Source organism: Sinohyriopsis cumingii, chromosome 2, assembly GCF_028554795.1.
Source record: "Sinohyriopsis cumingii isolate HCF-2022 chromosome 2, ASM2855479v2, whole genome shotgun sequence".
In the NCBI taxonomy this organism is placed as follows: Eukaryota; Metazoa; Mollusca; class Bivalvia; order Unionida; family Unionidae; genus Sinohyriopsis; species Sinohyriopsis cumingii.
Window position 1 is genome coordinate 133355351 of NC_142962.1, and position 15944 is coordinate 133371294.

At 36.7% G+C, this 15944-nt stretch overlaps 1 protein-coding gene across 8 annotated transcripts in view; it reads right to left on the reverse strand.

Moving 5' to 3' along the window:
• The window catches only part of LOC149805869 (coiled-coil domain-containing protein 154-like), a 170542-nt gene that overhangs the window by 57865 nt on the left and 96733 nt on the right, over window positions 1–15944 (reverse strand). For all 8 annotated transcript variants that reach the window (XM_089950597.1, XM_089950595.1, XM_089950591.1 and 5 more), the window contains 2 exons: window positions 2693–2819; window positions 1123–1263 (listed from right to left, as the gene is read on the reverse strand). In XM_089950597.1, the coding sequence (XP_089806723.1) occupies window positions 1123–1263; window positions 2693–2819 (268 nt within the window). The remainder of the gene's footprint in view (window positions 1–1122; window positions 1264–2692; window positions 2820–15944) is intronic.

Sequence of the window (15944 nt, forward strand, 5' to 3'; positions counted from 1 at the left end):
TAAATCAGTATAAATTCATGAAAGTCATCAAATAATGTCAATATTTTACGGTATAATTGGTAGTCAATGATATTATGATGCCATATAACATTCTGCATCAATTTGTCATTCAACTCACCCAATTTATGAATGTGCATCAGGATTCAAATTATGAATGATGTTGAGGAAAGAATACAAACAGCATATTTATTTCAATATTGCTATTTCTTCCCCTGAGTAATGTTAAAAAGATTGGTAACTGATATTAATTATAAATTAGAATATATTACAAACAAATTATTAAAAGTGTATTGTCTTATATCTTAGCTAAACTCATCATCTTAGCATAACCAGTCCTAAAACAAATCATTCAACCAGAGACATCTTAAGTTCTACTTACTGAAAAAGTTACAAGAAAACTTAACTGCAATGCAGTAAAAACTAAGGAAAAATTATTAAAATCAGTAGAATATATGCCTCTCCCATGTTATATGTCTTCTATGTAGATTACTGAAATTTCTGTGTAGAAACCATTTCTATCCTTTCAGTCACACTGACCTTGGCATTTGACCTTTTGACTGCAAAATTAATAGGCTTCTTCCTTACCATAAATGCAAGTCATCCACAAAGTTTTGTCCAGGATTTGCAATGTAGAACTAATGTTATTGTGCAGAAGCCATTTTTCTTCTTTCGGTCAGTGACCTTGACCTTTTGAACCCTAATCTAAACAGATAATCAAGATAAACTTAGAAATTAAATTCATCTGTGCACCTCAATCACATTTTGCTTAATCATGCTAACAAGAATTTTGTAAAAGACATTTTAGTTCAGACAGTAAAAAATTGTGTCAAAAAATTGAAAATTTGCTTTCATGGCATGCAACCTAATCAGGTCATTTACATATGGATATAAATATGCTTGCAAAATTGAATTTGTTCAGTGGATTTTGTGCAATCTTGCTATCAAGCTTATAGTGACAAACAGATGGACAGACAAGAACAGACATGACCAGATAAAAATGCTTCCTCTGTACAGAAGCACTGGAATAAAAACCATTATTAGATGTTACAAATTTTTAATAATGCATATACACTGTCAGAAAATTATGAGTACACAGGAAACCTGATCAATGATTATACATACTGTTGTCACTTTGGCATCCAAAGAGTCTTCCAGAGTAGCTAGTCTCTGTTTCATTTGTACTAATCGAGTATCTAGGTCAGTCATGGCACGCACTGTTCCCTGCTGCTGCTCATTTAGCACAGTCTTCATCTCACGCTTTACCTGGAAAAGAAAGTTTTAGATGCACAAGAGATTCCAAACAAATGAAATAGAGTTGTCCAGTAATATAATAGTCATGATCAAACCAGCTTATTATGCAAGCGCAAAGAGCTGAATTTAATATTTCCCTCTCATTGGTCGAATGAAAATGACGCATTGCACCTAACGATAACCTGATTTTCAGTTTACCAATAAGGGGACAGTATTCCATTGATTGTATAGCAATTGCATATTAAGCAGGTACACTCATGGTCATGTTAGAGTGGTAGCATGGGAAAATGATCTGGCATTAATTAAAGGTATTAAAGTAAGTCAAACTTTGTGTAAGTAAACAAAGTCGAATACTGGAGTTAAACATCAGTACCAAATTTATTATACATTGTCACTTGAGATATCAGCTTAAGTTCTTAAATAAATTGTGCAAGAAGAGAGAAAAGTTTTCACCCTGTAGGATTATATAGTACATGTATGATCTGCAGGTAAATTGTAAGCAATAATATAAGCACCTGTGGATAAAAACTGCCTTGCTTTTGGATCTAACATAATGACACCTTTGAGTTACACTGGCAGAGTGACTAGAGCTACGAGTACAAGTGAGATAAGAAATGTTTGCACATCAATTCACATGATATAAAATTTTCTTGCTACAAGTGATTAACATATATATATTAACATATATATATTTCATCTCATGTGTGAAAAACTTAAATATTTTAACTTGTGGTTTTGCCACTCATGAAAATACTTAATTTTTCACCTAATTTTACACTGGCAGAGTGACTAGAGCTATGAGTACAAGTGAGATAAGAAATGTTTGCACATCAATTCGCATAATATCTAAACATTATCAAAACATTGCCTTCCTCCTGAAGCAAAAACCAGTCTGCACAGACAGAAAGGTCAATGTAGATATGCTCTAGTGACTGCTTATGGCAGGGAGAAACGAATGTGTGATAACAAAATACCTGACCACTGACCACAGAAGGTAGGTAACCATTACATAATGGACATCTATATAGGAATTTTTCTGGAAGGATATTAGAATAGCCACTGTAAACAGGTAAAGATGGTCATTACATTTGAGCATAAAATAAAAAGAAAATTTTCTTGCTACAAGTGATTAACATATATATGTTTCATCTCATGTGTGAAAAACTTAAATATTTTAACTTGTGGTTTTGCCACTCATGAAAATACTTAATTTTTCACCCATTCGATGAAATATATCCATTATTCACTCATTTCAAGCAAATATCCTCTATTTCCATCCTCAATCATATTTCAAGGTATGAAGCATTTAACTTATATGTTGTAGAAAGAGTTGCATTAAATTATTCAATCACACACACTTGTATATTTGAATGGGAATACTATAATCCATTCCATTTAAATAACAAGGATTCATGTAAGACCCATGCTCTGCTGCTGTTACCTTTTCCATGTTAGCTGTGTGTTGCTGGTTGATTCCCCCTATTGCCTGCTGGAGGGTAGAGGTGGCAATCTGCAGCTTCTCATTGACACTGGCTATTCTCTCATTTGTCTGAGTCTCATGGATCTTCCTATATGATAGATACCAAGAAATACATATATATTTTATTTGGAGTTCTTTCCCCTGAGAAAGAAGAAATAATAATACGATTTTGTATTTACCTCCCTCTCTCTTGTATGTTTTACGAATATTTTTAGCACTACTGTGTAAATGGAATTAAAAATAAATTAAAACTTTTAAAAGTTTGATTCATTAAGTTTAATTATATTTATATGCAGATGAATGAGAAAACAACTGAACAGCTCCAGTCTGGATTTATTTTAATGGAAATACAGACTGAATATCTATGCTGGACACAAAAGTCAACAAAATTGAAGATTAAATGGCAATAAAATATATTTTCTCATTCCTATGAGCAGTTTGTCCATGTCAGAAAGTCATATGGGATACACCTATCCCACATGAGTGAACTCAGTTACACTGTCATTGATGTTCAAATGCCAATGACAGCATGAGTGTGCAATGCTTCTTGCTGCCAAAACTGACAAAGATGAAACAACTGTTAACAACAAAAACACTCTTTCTAATGATATACAACTTTAAGAAAATAATCTGCATTTTTAAAGCAATAAAAATACTTGTGACATACCATCATTTTTCCAACATTCTTTCTAATTGAGAAATTAGACAAAATAATCATATGTAGTGCAGTGGAATAGAGAAATCACATCTTCAAGATCAGAATTTTGAGGGCAGGAACAAGCAAAGTCATGGGTGGGATTTTCCGATCCCATATCAGTGCATATGATGGATTCTCTCAGTATCACCTACAGTCAGTTAAGTGTATGATTTCAGTTTCTGTCCAGGTATACAATACATCAAAATGCAAACAGCATGACATAGCAACATATCATCAAGGAATTATGCAAAAGATCTCCCACTCCCACAGTATTATCAAAGTATTTTAGCAAGAATCTCCAATTCAAGTTCAAAGCTCCAATCAAGTAAAGGAGCTCAATTTCAGAAATTTTTTACAGTTTTATCACTCTAGTTTTATTCTAATTATCAAAGTACTGAAAACAGTTATGGGTTGGAGGGCGGGAGTAATTTACTGTCATAAACATGCTACTCCAAATAATCTTTAAAATCCTATTTTAAATTTTATTTTCTCTATCTGTCACTAAATAATTTCTGCTAGCATTAAAACATTATTTGAAAAATTATCATGCTGATTTCCATTTAAAAGCATTTTTCTACTATAGTAACTATTTAACAATATTGCAATCAGTGAAACAATATCCATGGGAGATAACTACTATAAAGTCAAATCATTTACCTAAAGTTTAGTTTCTCCCTTGACATATAATATTTACTTAACAGGCCAGTACAAATGTACTTTGTTACTAATTTTAGTAAGACCTTACAGTTTATTACAAAAATTGTTAGTAATAAAATACAAATGATATTTGGTAAAAGGGAATGGACACTATGTGAATCCCTCCAAATTAAAAAATTAAAATCACAGACAATAAAAGTTTATGGACTTTTGAGAATATTCCAACACATGATTACAACAATGCAGATGTTGGCATAATGTGGTATTTCATGGCGGACGAAACCTAATGGCCTTGCGTAGGCAACCACCTTATCCTTGCACAATCTAGTTCCTAAAACTGAACCTTGGGCCACAGAAGTACAAAACGAGTTTGCTACTGCTGTGCTATCCAGGCCCTAGATAATAGAGGTGTAGAAATAATGTGATCCAACTCTAACAGTGATCCTCATATAATCAGAAAGGTTAAGCAGTCTGAGATATTCATTTGTTCACAGTAGCTGGCTTAAGTATCCAAATTTCAGGTAACACAAATCTGTTTTTGGCAATAATGTGTAAATGTTGTATTAGGTTGGTGATTCATTATGTAAAAATAGCAATCACACATGTTTGTTACTTTTACTATTTTGCCAATCTGATCATCAGACAAAATGACCCTGCAGATTTTGCCTTTACTTAGAAAATGTTACTTTGTATTCTAGCAAATACCTACCGTATTTACCATATATATTGGGACATGATAAAATAAATTATTTTTTTTCCTGTCCCAAAACTTGTGGTGAAACTGTTTTTCACCTTGGTTATATGTCCCAAGACTTAAGAAATGAATAAATGTGTGTTTCATTTGCTCCTCCTCCCCCCCCATTGCATGTGGCAATAAAAAAGATAAACAATACACTTATTTGATAAAAATGAAAGAAACTAACCTTGTATTGTTATAATTTATTCCTCTTTTTCTCATCATAAGCATTAAAGAGAAAAATATATCCACAAACTCTGTATATGTAGTGAAGGCATCCATACTGTAACGTGTATTACTTATGTCAGATAACACACGACATATTGCTCACTGACATGAACATAGAGAAACACATCGTGTTTGGTTGTACTCAAAGGTGTGAATATGTTATCCAGCTGAAAACTGGATCAAACAAAATCACAAATGAGAGGGAAATAATCAACCAACTGCTTGAAGGCATCTGCCATTTACGCATGACACTGTGTTAGGTGCAAAATAACCAAGACTGTATTATATCAAGGTCAACTATATGACAGTATCTCACAAATAAAAATCATTATCTGAAAATACATTCATTTGAGTGCAAATGACAATCTTTTCGCTAGCATGGGTTATAAAAATGTATTATTAAAGCAAGTTATTGCTGTGTATACTATTTACCTGCAGAGATAAATGCCAATTAGTATTAATTATGACTAGAGACGCCAAGCAAATAGATGCCCAAGTGGTGAATAAACACAACTGGCAGCGAGCAATATACTCACAGTTTGAACTTACTGACAGGATATCAAAGACAAATAGCAGCAGGGAAGTTCTACAGACCAGACCCCCAGACCAAAATAAAGCTTCCTACGAGAACTTTCTCTGTAGAAGCCTCAGATTTCAAAAATAAGCCTTCCTGCGAGAATTAATTTGCGTAAATTCGTCACAGATTGCAATTTTTGTGTGCAAAAATCATTGATTTTGGACAACGATTTTGGGGGGGGGGGAAATTTATTCTGGTGTCGATGAAGTTTGCGAAGTTTGGCTGCTGATCCTAATTTTACCTCGCATTAAAACAATATAGTTGAAAATAATATGAGTCGGAAAGCTAGTAGAGTCGGAGAGCCTCATTCTGCCAGATTAGCGCGAGAGCAATTAGCGGCATTAAAGAAGCTTATCCCGACAAAACAATTATTTAAGAGAAATGTTCGTGATTACGAAGATGTACAACATGGAATTGCCGAGGCATCATCGAAATGGTTGGAGCCAGTTACCGGAACAATCGAGCAAGTTGTATTTGGCGACGAAAAAGATCCAGATACCAGGAAAAAGGGAATTTTTCCTATGTTGAAAGGTATTGAGGAACAATCACAAACATTACCCGAGCGATTAGCAATAGCAGCAGCACAACAGGGGCAACAACCTACAATTGCTTATAAAACAGGTAGTAAGGGAAAAACCGTAGTAGGAAAACCGGAAGTAAAAAAAGGGAAGTTTAATATCGAGAATTTAAGAAAAAATTTCACCGATGAGGGATGGGAAATAATATCACGACCGCTCTCGACATTGTATTCCATAGATCGAATTGGTCAATTTGCGGAAGATATGTTTAGTGTTCGAAATGAATATTTGACTGAAATAGGAAAGGTAAAATATAAAACCCGTAATAGTTGGTATGGTATGTTATATAAAGTTTATGCGGAAAAAACACAGGCGAGTGAAAGGGATCCATTTTTTAGAAGATTTTTAGAAGCAGCAGACGATAGATATAATCATAATAAGCAACTAGCGGAAGATATAAAACAGCACGCGAAGGAAAGAAAACAACAGGAGAAGGAAGAAAAAACTAAAACATGGAAGAGAAAAGTAATACCACAGGAAGAGGATATTCAATCACAGGAACCGATAATTCAATCACAGGCATCGATAGTTAAACCAGCACAACCTAAGGCACAACTTTCCGAAGATATAAGAATGAAGGAAGAATATGAACTTCATCCAATAAAACTTGATACTAGTGTAACCGCTGATAATTATTTGAACACGAACATATTGCATTTACTTAGAAATTATGATTCAAAAATTCAGATGGCTGCGGATGATTCTATTGAAAATAGAAGATTTATTTTGATAAGACCTATTTCTGATAAAGTCGAAGAAATTGATTGGCTGGCGATAATTTATTTTGGCACTTTAGGAAAACCAATAGACTATTCTGATAAAAATTTTAAAAAATTTATATTGGATGTTGGTGATTATAAATTAATTAAGCTAAGGGAAAGTCTATCATCTACAAGGAAGAGTGATATATTAATCCCGGGTTTCCCCCCCCCCTTCCTTTCAACTCCCCTTAGAATCACCATTAACGTTGTCATCAGGGACATCGTCAGGAGAAGTATTCGAGGAAGCGTTATCGCCATCGTCATTTTCAGAACCAAAAACAGGAAGCGGATATACAATTTGCCCTGACAGTGTTGTCAACGATGTATCTCGCCTTGAGGTATTAATCGGAGGAAAACGAGCAGGAAATAACTCTCGCGAAGTAATCAACGAAGCCTCAGATATTTGTCAGCGGTTATTCCGCGGTGGCATCATTAATTCTCACATTTACAAGGAACTTGTCGATGAGCTCATCGATTAAAACAACACAATTGAAATAACATGATTGTTCACAAACATCAGCGCAGACCCAAACAGGTCCGCATAGTAAACTCTAGATTGCCCGTGTACAAATATATACACGGCAATGGATTCGGCGATATCATTGGAAGTCTCGTTACGCGAGTAATACCTAAAATCGGACCCACAATCAAACAATTCGCGTCAAAAGCAATAGGAAAGATCGGCGAGACTGCTATCTCTGGTATCGGTAATTTGGCCAGTAAAGGCTTCAATGTTGTCAAAAGTAAAATATTAAATTTAGTGCGAAAAAAACAACCCGTCAAATTACCTATCACCAGAGAAATGCCACCCGAAGTCAGTAAAGCCATAAACGACGCAGCAAATAAAAAAATAAATGATCTCGCAAAGGAAGTTGCTAAGACAAATATAGCGCAGGAAGTTGCTAAGACAAATCTCGCAAATGAAGTTGCTAATACAAGTTTTATTTCAGGCAGTGGTCTTCGTTTTAGATGATATTCTTAATAATAAATGTTCGCACAAGTGTCAAATGAAGTGTTCGACATGGACGAGCCTGTAGGTAGGGATACATCCGTGCGAGATTTCCAGTATTTCTCGTACGATGCAGTTGAACCAAATACACCTAATCGCTTGGAAATTCAAGTTCACGATACAACAAGATATTTTCTTCCATCTGAGGCATATATCGAAGTTACCGGGGAAATTGTTAAAGCGGATGGTACCAATTATGGGGCAGATTTTAGAGTCGGATTCGTCAATAACGGTATTATGGCATTATTCAAGAGCGCCACTTACATGATCGACGGAAGAGAGATTGAGTCAATTACTAATGATATTGACTTAGCAACGACGATAATAGGCCTAGCTAGATACTCGGATGATTTTACTAGATCAGCTGGCCCTAGTATGATGTTTGCCAAGGATAATACTAATCGTCCCGAAAGTAGGCCGTTTGACATCAGACAACCCAACGATCGCACCGCTCCTAATGCTGCTCTCGCTGCTATCGAAGATATGATCATTAAACCTTATCCTGATTATAATCTCGGATTTGCCACGCGAAAGTCTATGCTATCACCAGGTAACAGAAGATTCGCTTGTGCTATCCCGTTATCCCATATATTCGGATTTTGCAGACATTTCAGGAAAATTATCTACGGAGCAAAACACACCGTAACATTTATCAGAAAGGAAAATAGCAACGATGCTATCTGGCGAGAAGGTGCCGTCGATTACGCTACTGGCGTGATAGGTCCCAATGATGCCGCGAATAATAACGGCATAGTAAGATTACTAAAATTTACCTTGTGGATGCCAGCGATAACCCCGTCAATAATCGAAGAAGAAAAATTATTGTCATTTATGAACCAAGGCGGTAAATCTGTCATGTCATGGCTGACAACAACAACAGATTCCACAACTACCAATATTAATGGTGATTTTACCTGGCGTATTGCATCGCAGCAAGGTACCTCCGCACCTAGGCATATCTTTATCGCGTTTTTGCGCACTGATAGATATCATCAATTATACAGTCATATGATATTTGATCGCATTGGAGCGACAAATGTATCACTGAGAGTAAATGGCCAGCAAGAACCATCGGAGGAAATATCAATTGATTTTCAAAATCATTCGACGGCTCGTGCGTATCATCGCTTGTTAAGTTTCATGGGTCGCGATCAAAATATCGATACGGGATTGCAAATATCGCAGCTAGATTTTAATACTCATTATCCTATCTATTACTTTTCCCTGGAGCATCTCGACCTGGTAAAACAATCCGTCGTTGATATCCATTTCAAAGCCAGAATTAACACAGCTGGACTTAATCACAAAGTGATCGCGGTAATTCTCAGCGATAGAACAATGATCTTGGAAGGCATCAGTGGCAGAATGAGAGTCATCGATGCTCCTGTCGAGAACATGTGACAAATTCCAAATTTAGATTAAGCGATTATTAATATGCCATACGAACACGTCAGTGTAACTCTGACCCCAGGTCAGATGAAAAAGCTCCAATCAGCGATATCAAAGCGATGCGGTATGAAATTAACTTTGAAAAATGATCAAATTCACGGTGGACCTAACAAACTATCGCTAACTAGAGGTCAGCGTGAACGATTTTCCAAGGCCAAATCAGCGAATTCCGGTGTTCATGTGAGTCTCTCCATAGGCGCCATCAGAGACATGGTCAAAACGGGCGGATTTCTTCCTTTTCTTCCTCTGATAAAAATGGCTCTTCCGATGATTGCAAAAACAGTAGGATTAGGCGCGCTAACAGGCATAGGTTCCAAATTAGGAGAAAAGGTGGTGGGAGGAAGATACAGTAAAAAAAAGGGAGGGTTACTTCCCGCCCTCTCTCCCCTAATCGAGAGAATGTTGCAAAAACGACAAAAAGGATCCGGCCTTTATCTAAGACGCCCCCCATACGGATCCGGCCTAAGATTAGCACGGCCTATTCAAATTTAGATCTAATCAACGAAGCAAAGAAAAAAAAAAAAAAAATTTTCAGAGGCGTATTTATGCGAGATCAACTACCAAACAAACCAAACCCTACCGAGACGGGAATAATTAATCTCGATAAAAATACCGGCCCTGGCACGCACTGGGTTGCCTACGCAATTAATCCTCGCGAAGTCGTTTATTTTGATTCGTACGGATTAGCACCGCCAAATGAATTTATCAACTATGTGTCTTCGCTGAAACTTCCGGTTTGGTATTCGACACTTCCAACGCAGACATTAGCGGATCCACCAATATGCGGCCCTGAATCAATTAACGTCCTCGATGCAATTTCAAAATCATCCGGTCCGTATCACAAAATTGTATTTGAATACGCCGTAGATAAATATCATGGTTGATATTTACGGTAGATTTATCTACAGGAAGGAAAAGGCAGAAGTGACTGACGTCGATCTATCAAAGTTCGCAACCAAGAGCGATATTAACAATCTTCTATCGCTGTCAGAGGTGGATCCTGGCGAAGTTGCTGTTTTTCAAAATACCGAAGGAAGATTACAAACCAGCAACGTCAAAATAACTGATATAATCAAGCGAGACGAATACCGCGATCATATCAGTCAGTTTACTCGCCAATCGGAGATGGTATTAAAATCTATTGCTGATATTACTGATATTATCGCGGTATTACCACTAAAGGCCAATATCGCGGATGTGGAAAAATCCGACAAAGAGCTATCAGCGGCGATGCTTCTAAAGGCCGATAAAGCATTACACGACGATCTTCAGGACAGAATGATAAAAAGATTTACCAAGCTAACTAACGATCTTAAAAAACTAGACGATACATCAAAAAATCTCAATAAAAAACTCGACGAGGATATAAAAAAATTCATCGAAACTTCCTCAACAACACACAGCGATCTCATCGAGAAAACAAGAAAAATAAACGAAGATATTGCCCAAATCAACAGAGAGATTGAATCGGCACGTGCATTAATATTTCAAAAAGCCGATAGAACATCACACAACGATCTCATCGAGAAAACAAAGAAAATAAACGAAGATATTACCAAAATAAATACCGCGATGGGTCAGAAAATCGATAAAACATCAATCGACGACCTCATCGAGAAAACAAAGAAAATCAACGAAGATATCGCCCAAATCAACAAAGATATTGAATCGGCACGCGCATTAATATTTCAAAAAACTGATAGAACATCACATAACGACCTCAGTGAGAAAACAAGAAAAATCGACGAGGATATTACTAAAATTAACGATGAAATTAACGTGGTACGCGCATTAGTGAATGAAAAGGTCGACGGATTCATTTACCTCGGTGAAGTATCAAAATTGAGCGGGGATCTTATCAATGCGACTAAAAAAATTAACGATATTAACACAAAAATATCATCGTTGGATATCCCAAGATTGGAGAAATTATATGTGACAAATAAATTGATAGACAGAATTTTGCGATACAATCTAACATTTGTGTTAACCATAAATGATTTTATCTGGACACCCGAGAATAACACATTTAGCTTTACCGCGCCAATTGCTGGCACATATCGAGTACATATTATCTCCGATATAAAATTTAAGGTACAACCGGATCAGAATAATAAAATTTATGAACTCTGCCCTGGATTTTTTATTATTATTTCGTTAAGTGAATATAGCAAAACAACATTCACGCTAGAACCGCCAGACAGAACCACCATGAGATCAGTGTATTATTCTGTAATTTTCGAATTTTTATACGAACATACGCCATATTATCCGTAATTGTTATCGTAGATTAATAAATGACCGCATCTGACTACCGTTACAATCAGGCGAGGTCATGGCAGGATTCGCTAAAAAAACTCCTCGACGAGTATCAAACAAAAATAAAGAAATATCAGCGTAGATTAGTTATCATTGACGTCGCCGTGTACGCGGTATCCGCGGTAGTCGCTGGTGCTGCAATAATTTTATCCGCGGTAACAACAATAGCGCCAATCGTTGCAACGATAATAATCTCGTCGACAACAACAATCGCTGGTGTTCTCAATATCATCGCAAAAAAAATCTCCTCGTGCACGAGTGAAAAGTTATCATTGTACAAGAATAAACTATCCAAGGTCAACGACGCGTATTCGAGATTATCATCGCTGCTTTCGGAGAGTCTCAACGATGGCGTTATCTCCGATCCAGAATTTTCGGCAATGATCGGTATTTACTCCGAGATTGAACAAATGAATATTAATAATGTCCGAGCTAGCCCAGATAGTGACAAACACGACACCGCTGACAACGACGTTAATATCGTTAAGCTCAACTAAGCCTGAATTTAGCATCAATTTTCCAACACCAATCAGCGTCAAAGAAATTGCGTTAACGCAATTGCGTGTCTATAACAGCTGGCCTAATGTTAGATCGACATCATTTGGCAGATTATCATCGAATAATTCGCTTGTTTTTGCCAACAAAATCAAACCCGATGGAACGCCAGATTGGATATATGTCGGTATACCAACAGGCAGTTACGAAATTGATCAGCTGGATAAGGAATTTACTACCAGAATATCAAATATAACCGGCGATGCTACTCCGGGAATAAAAATATCTGCGCACGAACCAACGCTATCATCGATGATAGAGGTGAAATCGCCGTATATTGTTGATATTTACCAATCATCGATTAGGACCATATTAGGTTGGCCCGAAATTCCTCCTGCGGAAACATCAGATGATACAACTCCCGGGTTTACCTCGTTGGATTTACCAAGTACATTAGAACCAAAAAAATCCGACTTTGTCACCGACGAGGCTTCGGGATCTGTACTTGGCTTTGATATAATCAATAAGGCCGTTGATCTCATGGAGCAACATAAACTTGATCGTATTGTGTTTTCTTTTAATTTTAAGGTGGAAAATGTTTCATGGTTGGTTCTTCCCAAAATCCCACCCGCGGATACAGTGATAGATATTGGTGAATATAAAAAAATTATAATAACCCCAATAGACGGCGATTATGTAAAAAAAACCATCAGTGAATTTAATAGAGTACATAAAATGTTACTTTCTTATTTTCGATCATTTTTCAATGAATGTATCGAAAATAAAACAGGCTGGTGTGATTTACTCCCAAGGCACGTGAGACGCTTGAATCGAATTGCGAACGATCTTGAATATTATCATAAAATGTTTATTCAGGCGATAGTCGACGATATATCAATCGGCGATTATATTCTTCCTATTACCAAATTTACATTGATCAAAAATTCAGGCAATAAGAAAAAATTCATGGAATTACATAAATTAACCGAGGAAACGCTACCAAATTTCAAATTTCCCGGTTATGACGTTGATAAACTAAGAAAATCCGTCACTGATACCATCGATGAGTTATTTCCAAAATTACATGCCGCGTGGGCAGAGAAAAAACAATTAGCGCTGTTTCTCAGACACGATAATGATCCGAACAAAGGCGGGCGGCATATCTCGCCAGGTATCGTTAATATAACGGAAGTTATCGCGATTTATCTTCACGCGGATGTTGTCGAAGGCAGCTACAATGTTGATTCGTCAGAGTCAAATCAAGCGCAGCAGGGTTTTATCTTGTATTCGTTTTCACCTAGCGCCTCTCCTGGTTATTTGATAATAAAAGAGCCAGTGAATCCATTTTACCTGCGATGTCATAATCGATTATTGTCAAGGATAAATTTCAAACTGACGGATCAGAAAGGAAATTTGCTTGATATACGCGGGGAAACTGTTAGTATCAATCTGCTGGTGAAATCGTAAATCCGTCCTCCAGGGAAAACAGGCCAAAAAAAATAAATAAAATCCAGGGAATTTTTTTAAAATTAATATATTTTTTTAATTTTTGTTTTTTTTTTGTTGTTTGCGGAATTTCTTCAGGAGGATATTTCCTTGGCCTTGTTCTCATCGACAAGCTTTTTCAGTTGTCTGATGCGCGAGCTTGTAATTTTTCTTGATTCATATTCGTCGGATAAAATCAATCTAGCTTTTTCAACCAGCGTCGATAATTTAACAAAATCCTCAATTTGATCATCGCTGACTGTAGCTAACGACTGATACATCGCAATTTGGATTTTCTTTATTAATTTGTATTCGGATGGTAGCGTGTATTTATATTCAAGTTTCCCCTGAACAATCGTCTCGAATTCGGATCGAATTTTATTCGTGTCCAACTCCGAGGGAAGATTTATTTTTTTCCTTAGATCATCGATGGCTTCGATAATATTGCTTATGGTTTGTTCATTCATGTTATATTAATTCTGTAATATTCAATTATTCTTCGTCGCTTTCCGAATCGAATATTATTGGTATATAGGAGAATTTGATCCATTCACCGAGATTGTAGGAAAACGTCGCATGTTGAATCCCCCCTGCCACTCGCTGCACCGAGGCTGTATTAATATTATAATATTTCGCAGCGGCCCTCATTGACTCAAATGCAAATTCCTCGCCTGTTGCTTGATTTACCGATTTGACCGACTTAGCTGATCGTGCGCCACCGGTATTGCCGGATCTACAATTTTCACTTTGTGTAACCGCTCGGAGATTGGAAAGTTTATTGTTGAGTTTATTTCCGTCGATGTGATCGATAACAAGTCCAATCTCTATTGGTCCGTGATAACATTCGTATATGAATCTATGGTTGAAGTACTTTGCGCATCTTCTTTTATTATTTTTATTGATTGTAAATTTAAGATAACCAAATTTATCAAAATTACCAACAGGATTCTTTGTTTTGATATATCTGACAATACCATCCGATGATGCTTCGTATCCCTCGATCGTAGGATGAGATCTATACTCGTGCGTGATTTTCATTGCAGGAATCGTCGATTTCATTTCCATATACAATATTCCATTTGTTTAAATCATAATTTGCCTTGAATCGATTAATATAATCTTCTTCGCATGTTATCACCGAGGAAGATTTCTTTTTGTAATATCTGAGCAATTCCCGATAATTTTTCCCTCCACAGGATAAACATAATCGAGTTTTTCCTCGCGTGCCAACTTGACAAACTAAACACCTCTGTGGTCCTTTACTGCCTCGTCGAATTGCATATATGTGAGCGCCACAATATTCGCCTCTGCAGGATTTGTCGCATAATTTTGTTGATCCGATTGGTATCCATTTGCATTGCATTATATAATTTAAACATTTGTCTAAAATATAATAATGGATACATTTGATCTTGATGAGGCAGAATATATCATTCCTGAGGTTGATCGCGCCAAGAAGGAATTCTTCGATGATGGAGCGGTTCACACTTGGTCGACATGGAAAACTAACTTTGTTGATGCTACGATGAATCTGGAGCGAGCCAAGAAGATAATCGAGCACATAAAATTCGAACACAAGGAAGAACGATTTATCTTTGGAATAAAATTTATTGCACAAATGCCTGACGACACTTGGATTATTCGCGATAAACGAGATCCCGTGCGTGGCGGTAAGAAAAACGTCGTTCTTGATAAAAATTCGAAGCCAGGATTATTATTGGGAATTGACGGTCCTTATTATGCTAGGGCGTATCCATCTAGCGCTGATGTTTATGGAATTTATCGGCTAAATAATAATCCTGACATGAAAAATCTACCTGCGATGAAAGAATCACCGATGATAAATTGCGTTGCCGAGCGCGTTATCGAGCATATGAAAAACGCTCGTCGTGGATCTGGATTGACACAATTGAGGTTGGATAAAATTAACGCGTGGGCGAAGACTGTTGTTGATGGCGCATCGATTGACGATGTTGCTGTGTTGAGCAAGAAACTTAAATTTCCTATCACGGTGAAAACGCTATCGGGAGAAATATTATATTCGTCGCCGTATAGATCTCGAGGAGTACCAATCGAGATTGTTGATCATAATTCACATGCGTGGTCGCAGTCGGTAATGATATTCCCGCGAAATCGTGCTGTTAAATTTTATCCTGTTGATGATGCAAAGGATAATTCCGATGCCATGTTCCGATATATCAAAATATTAGCCGCATCTGATC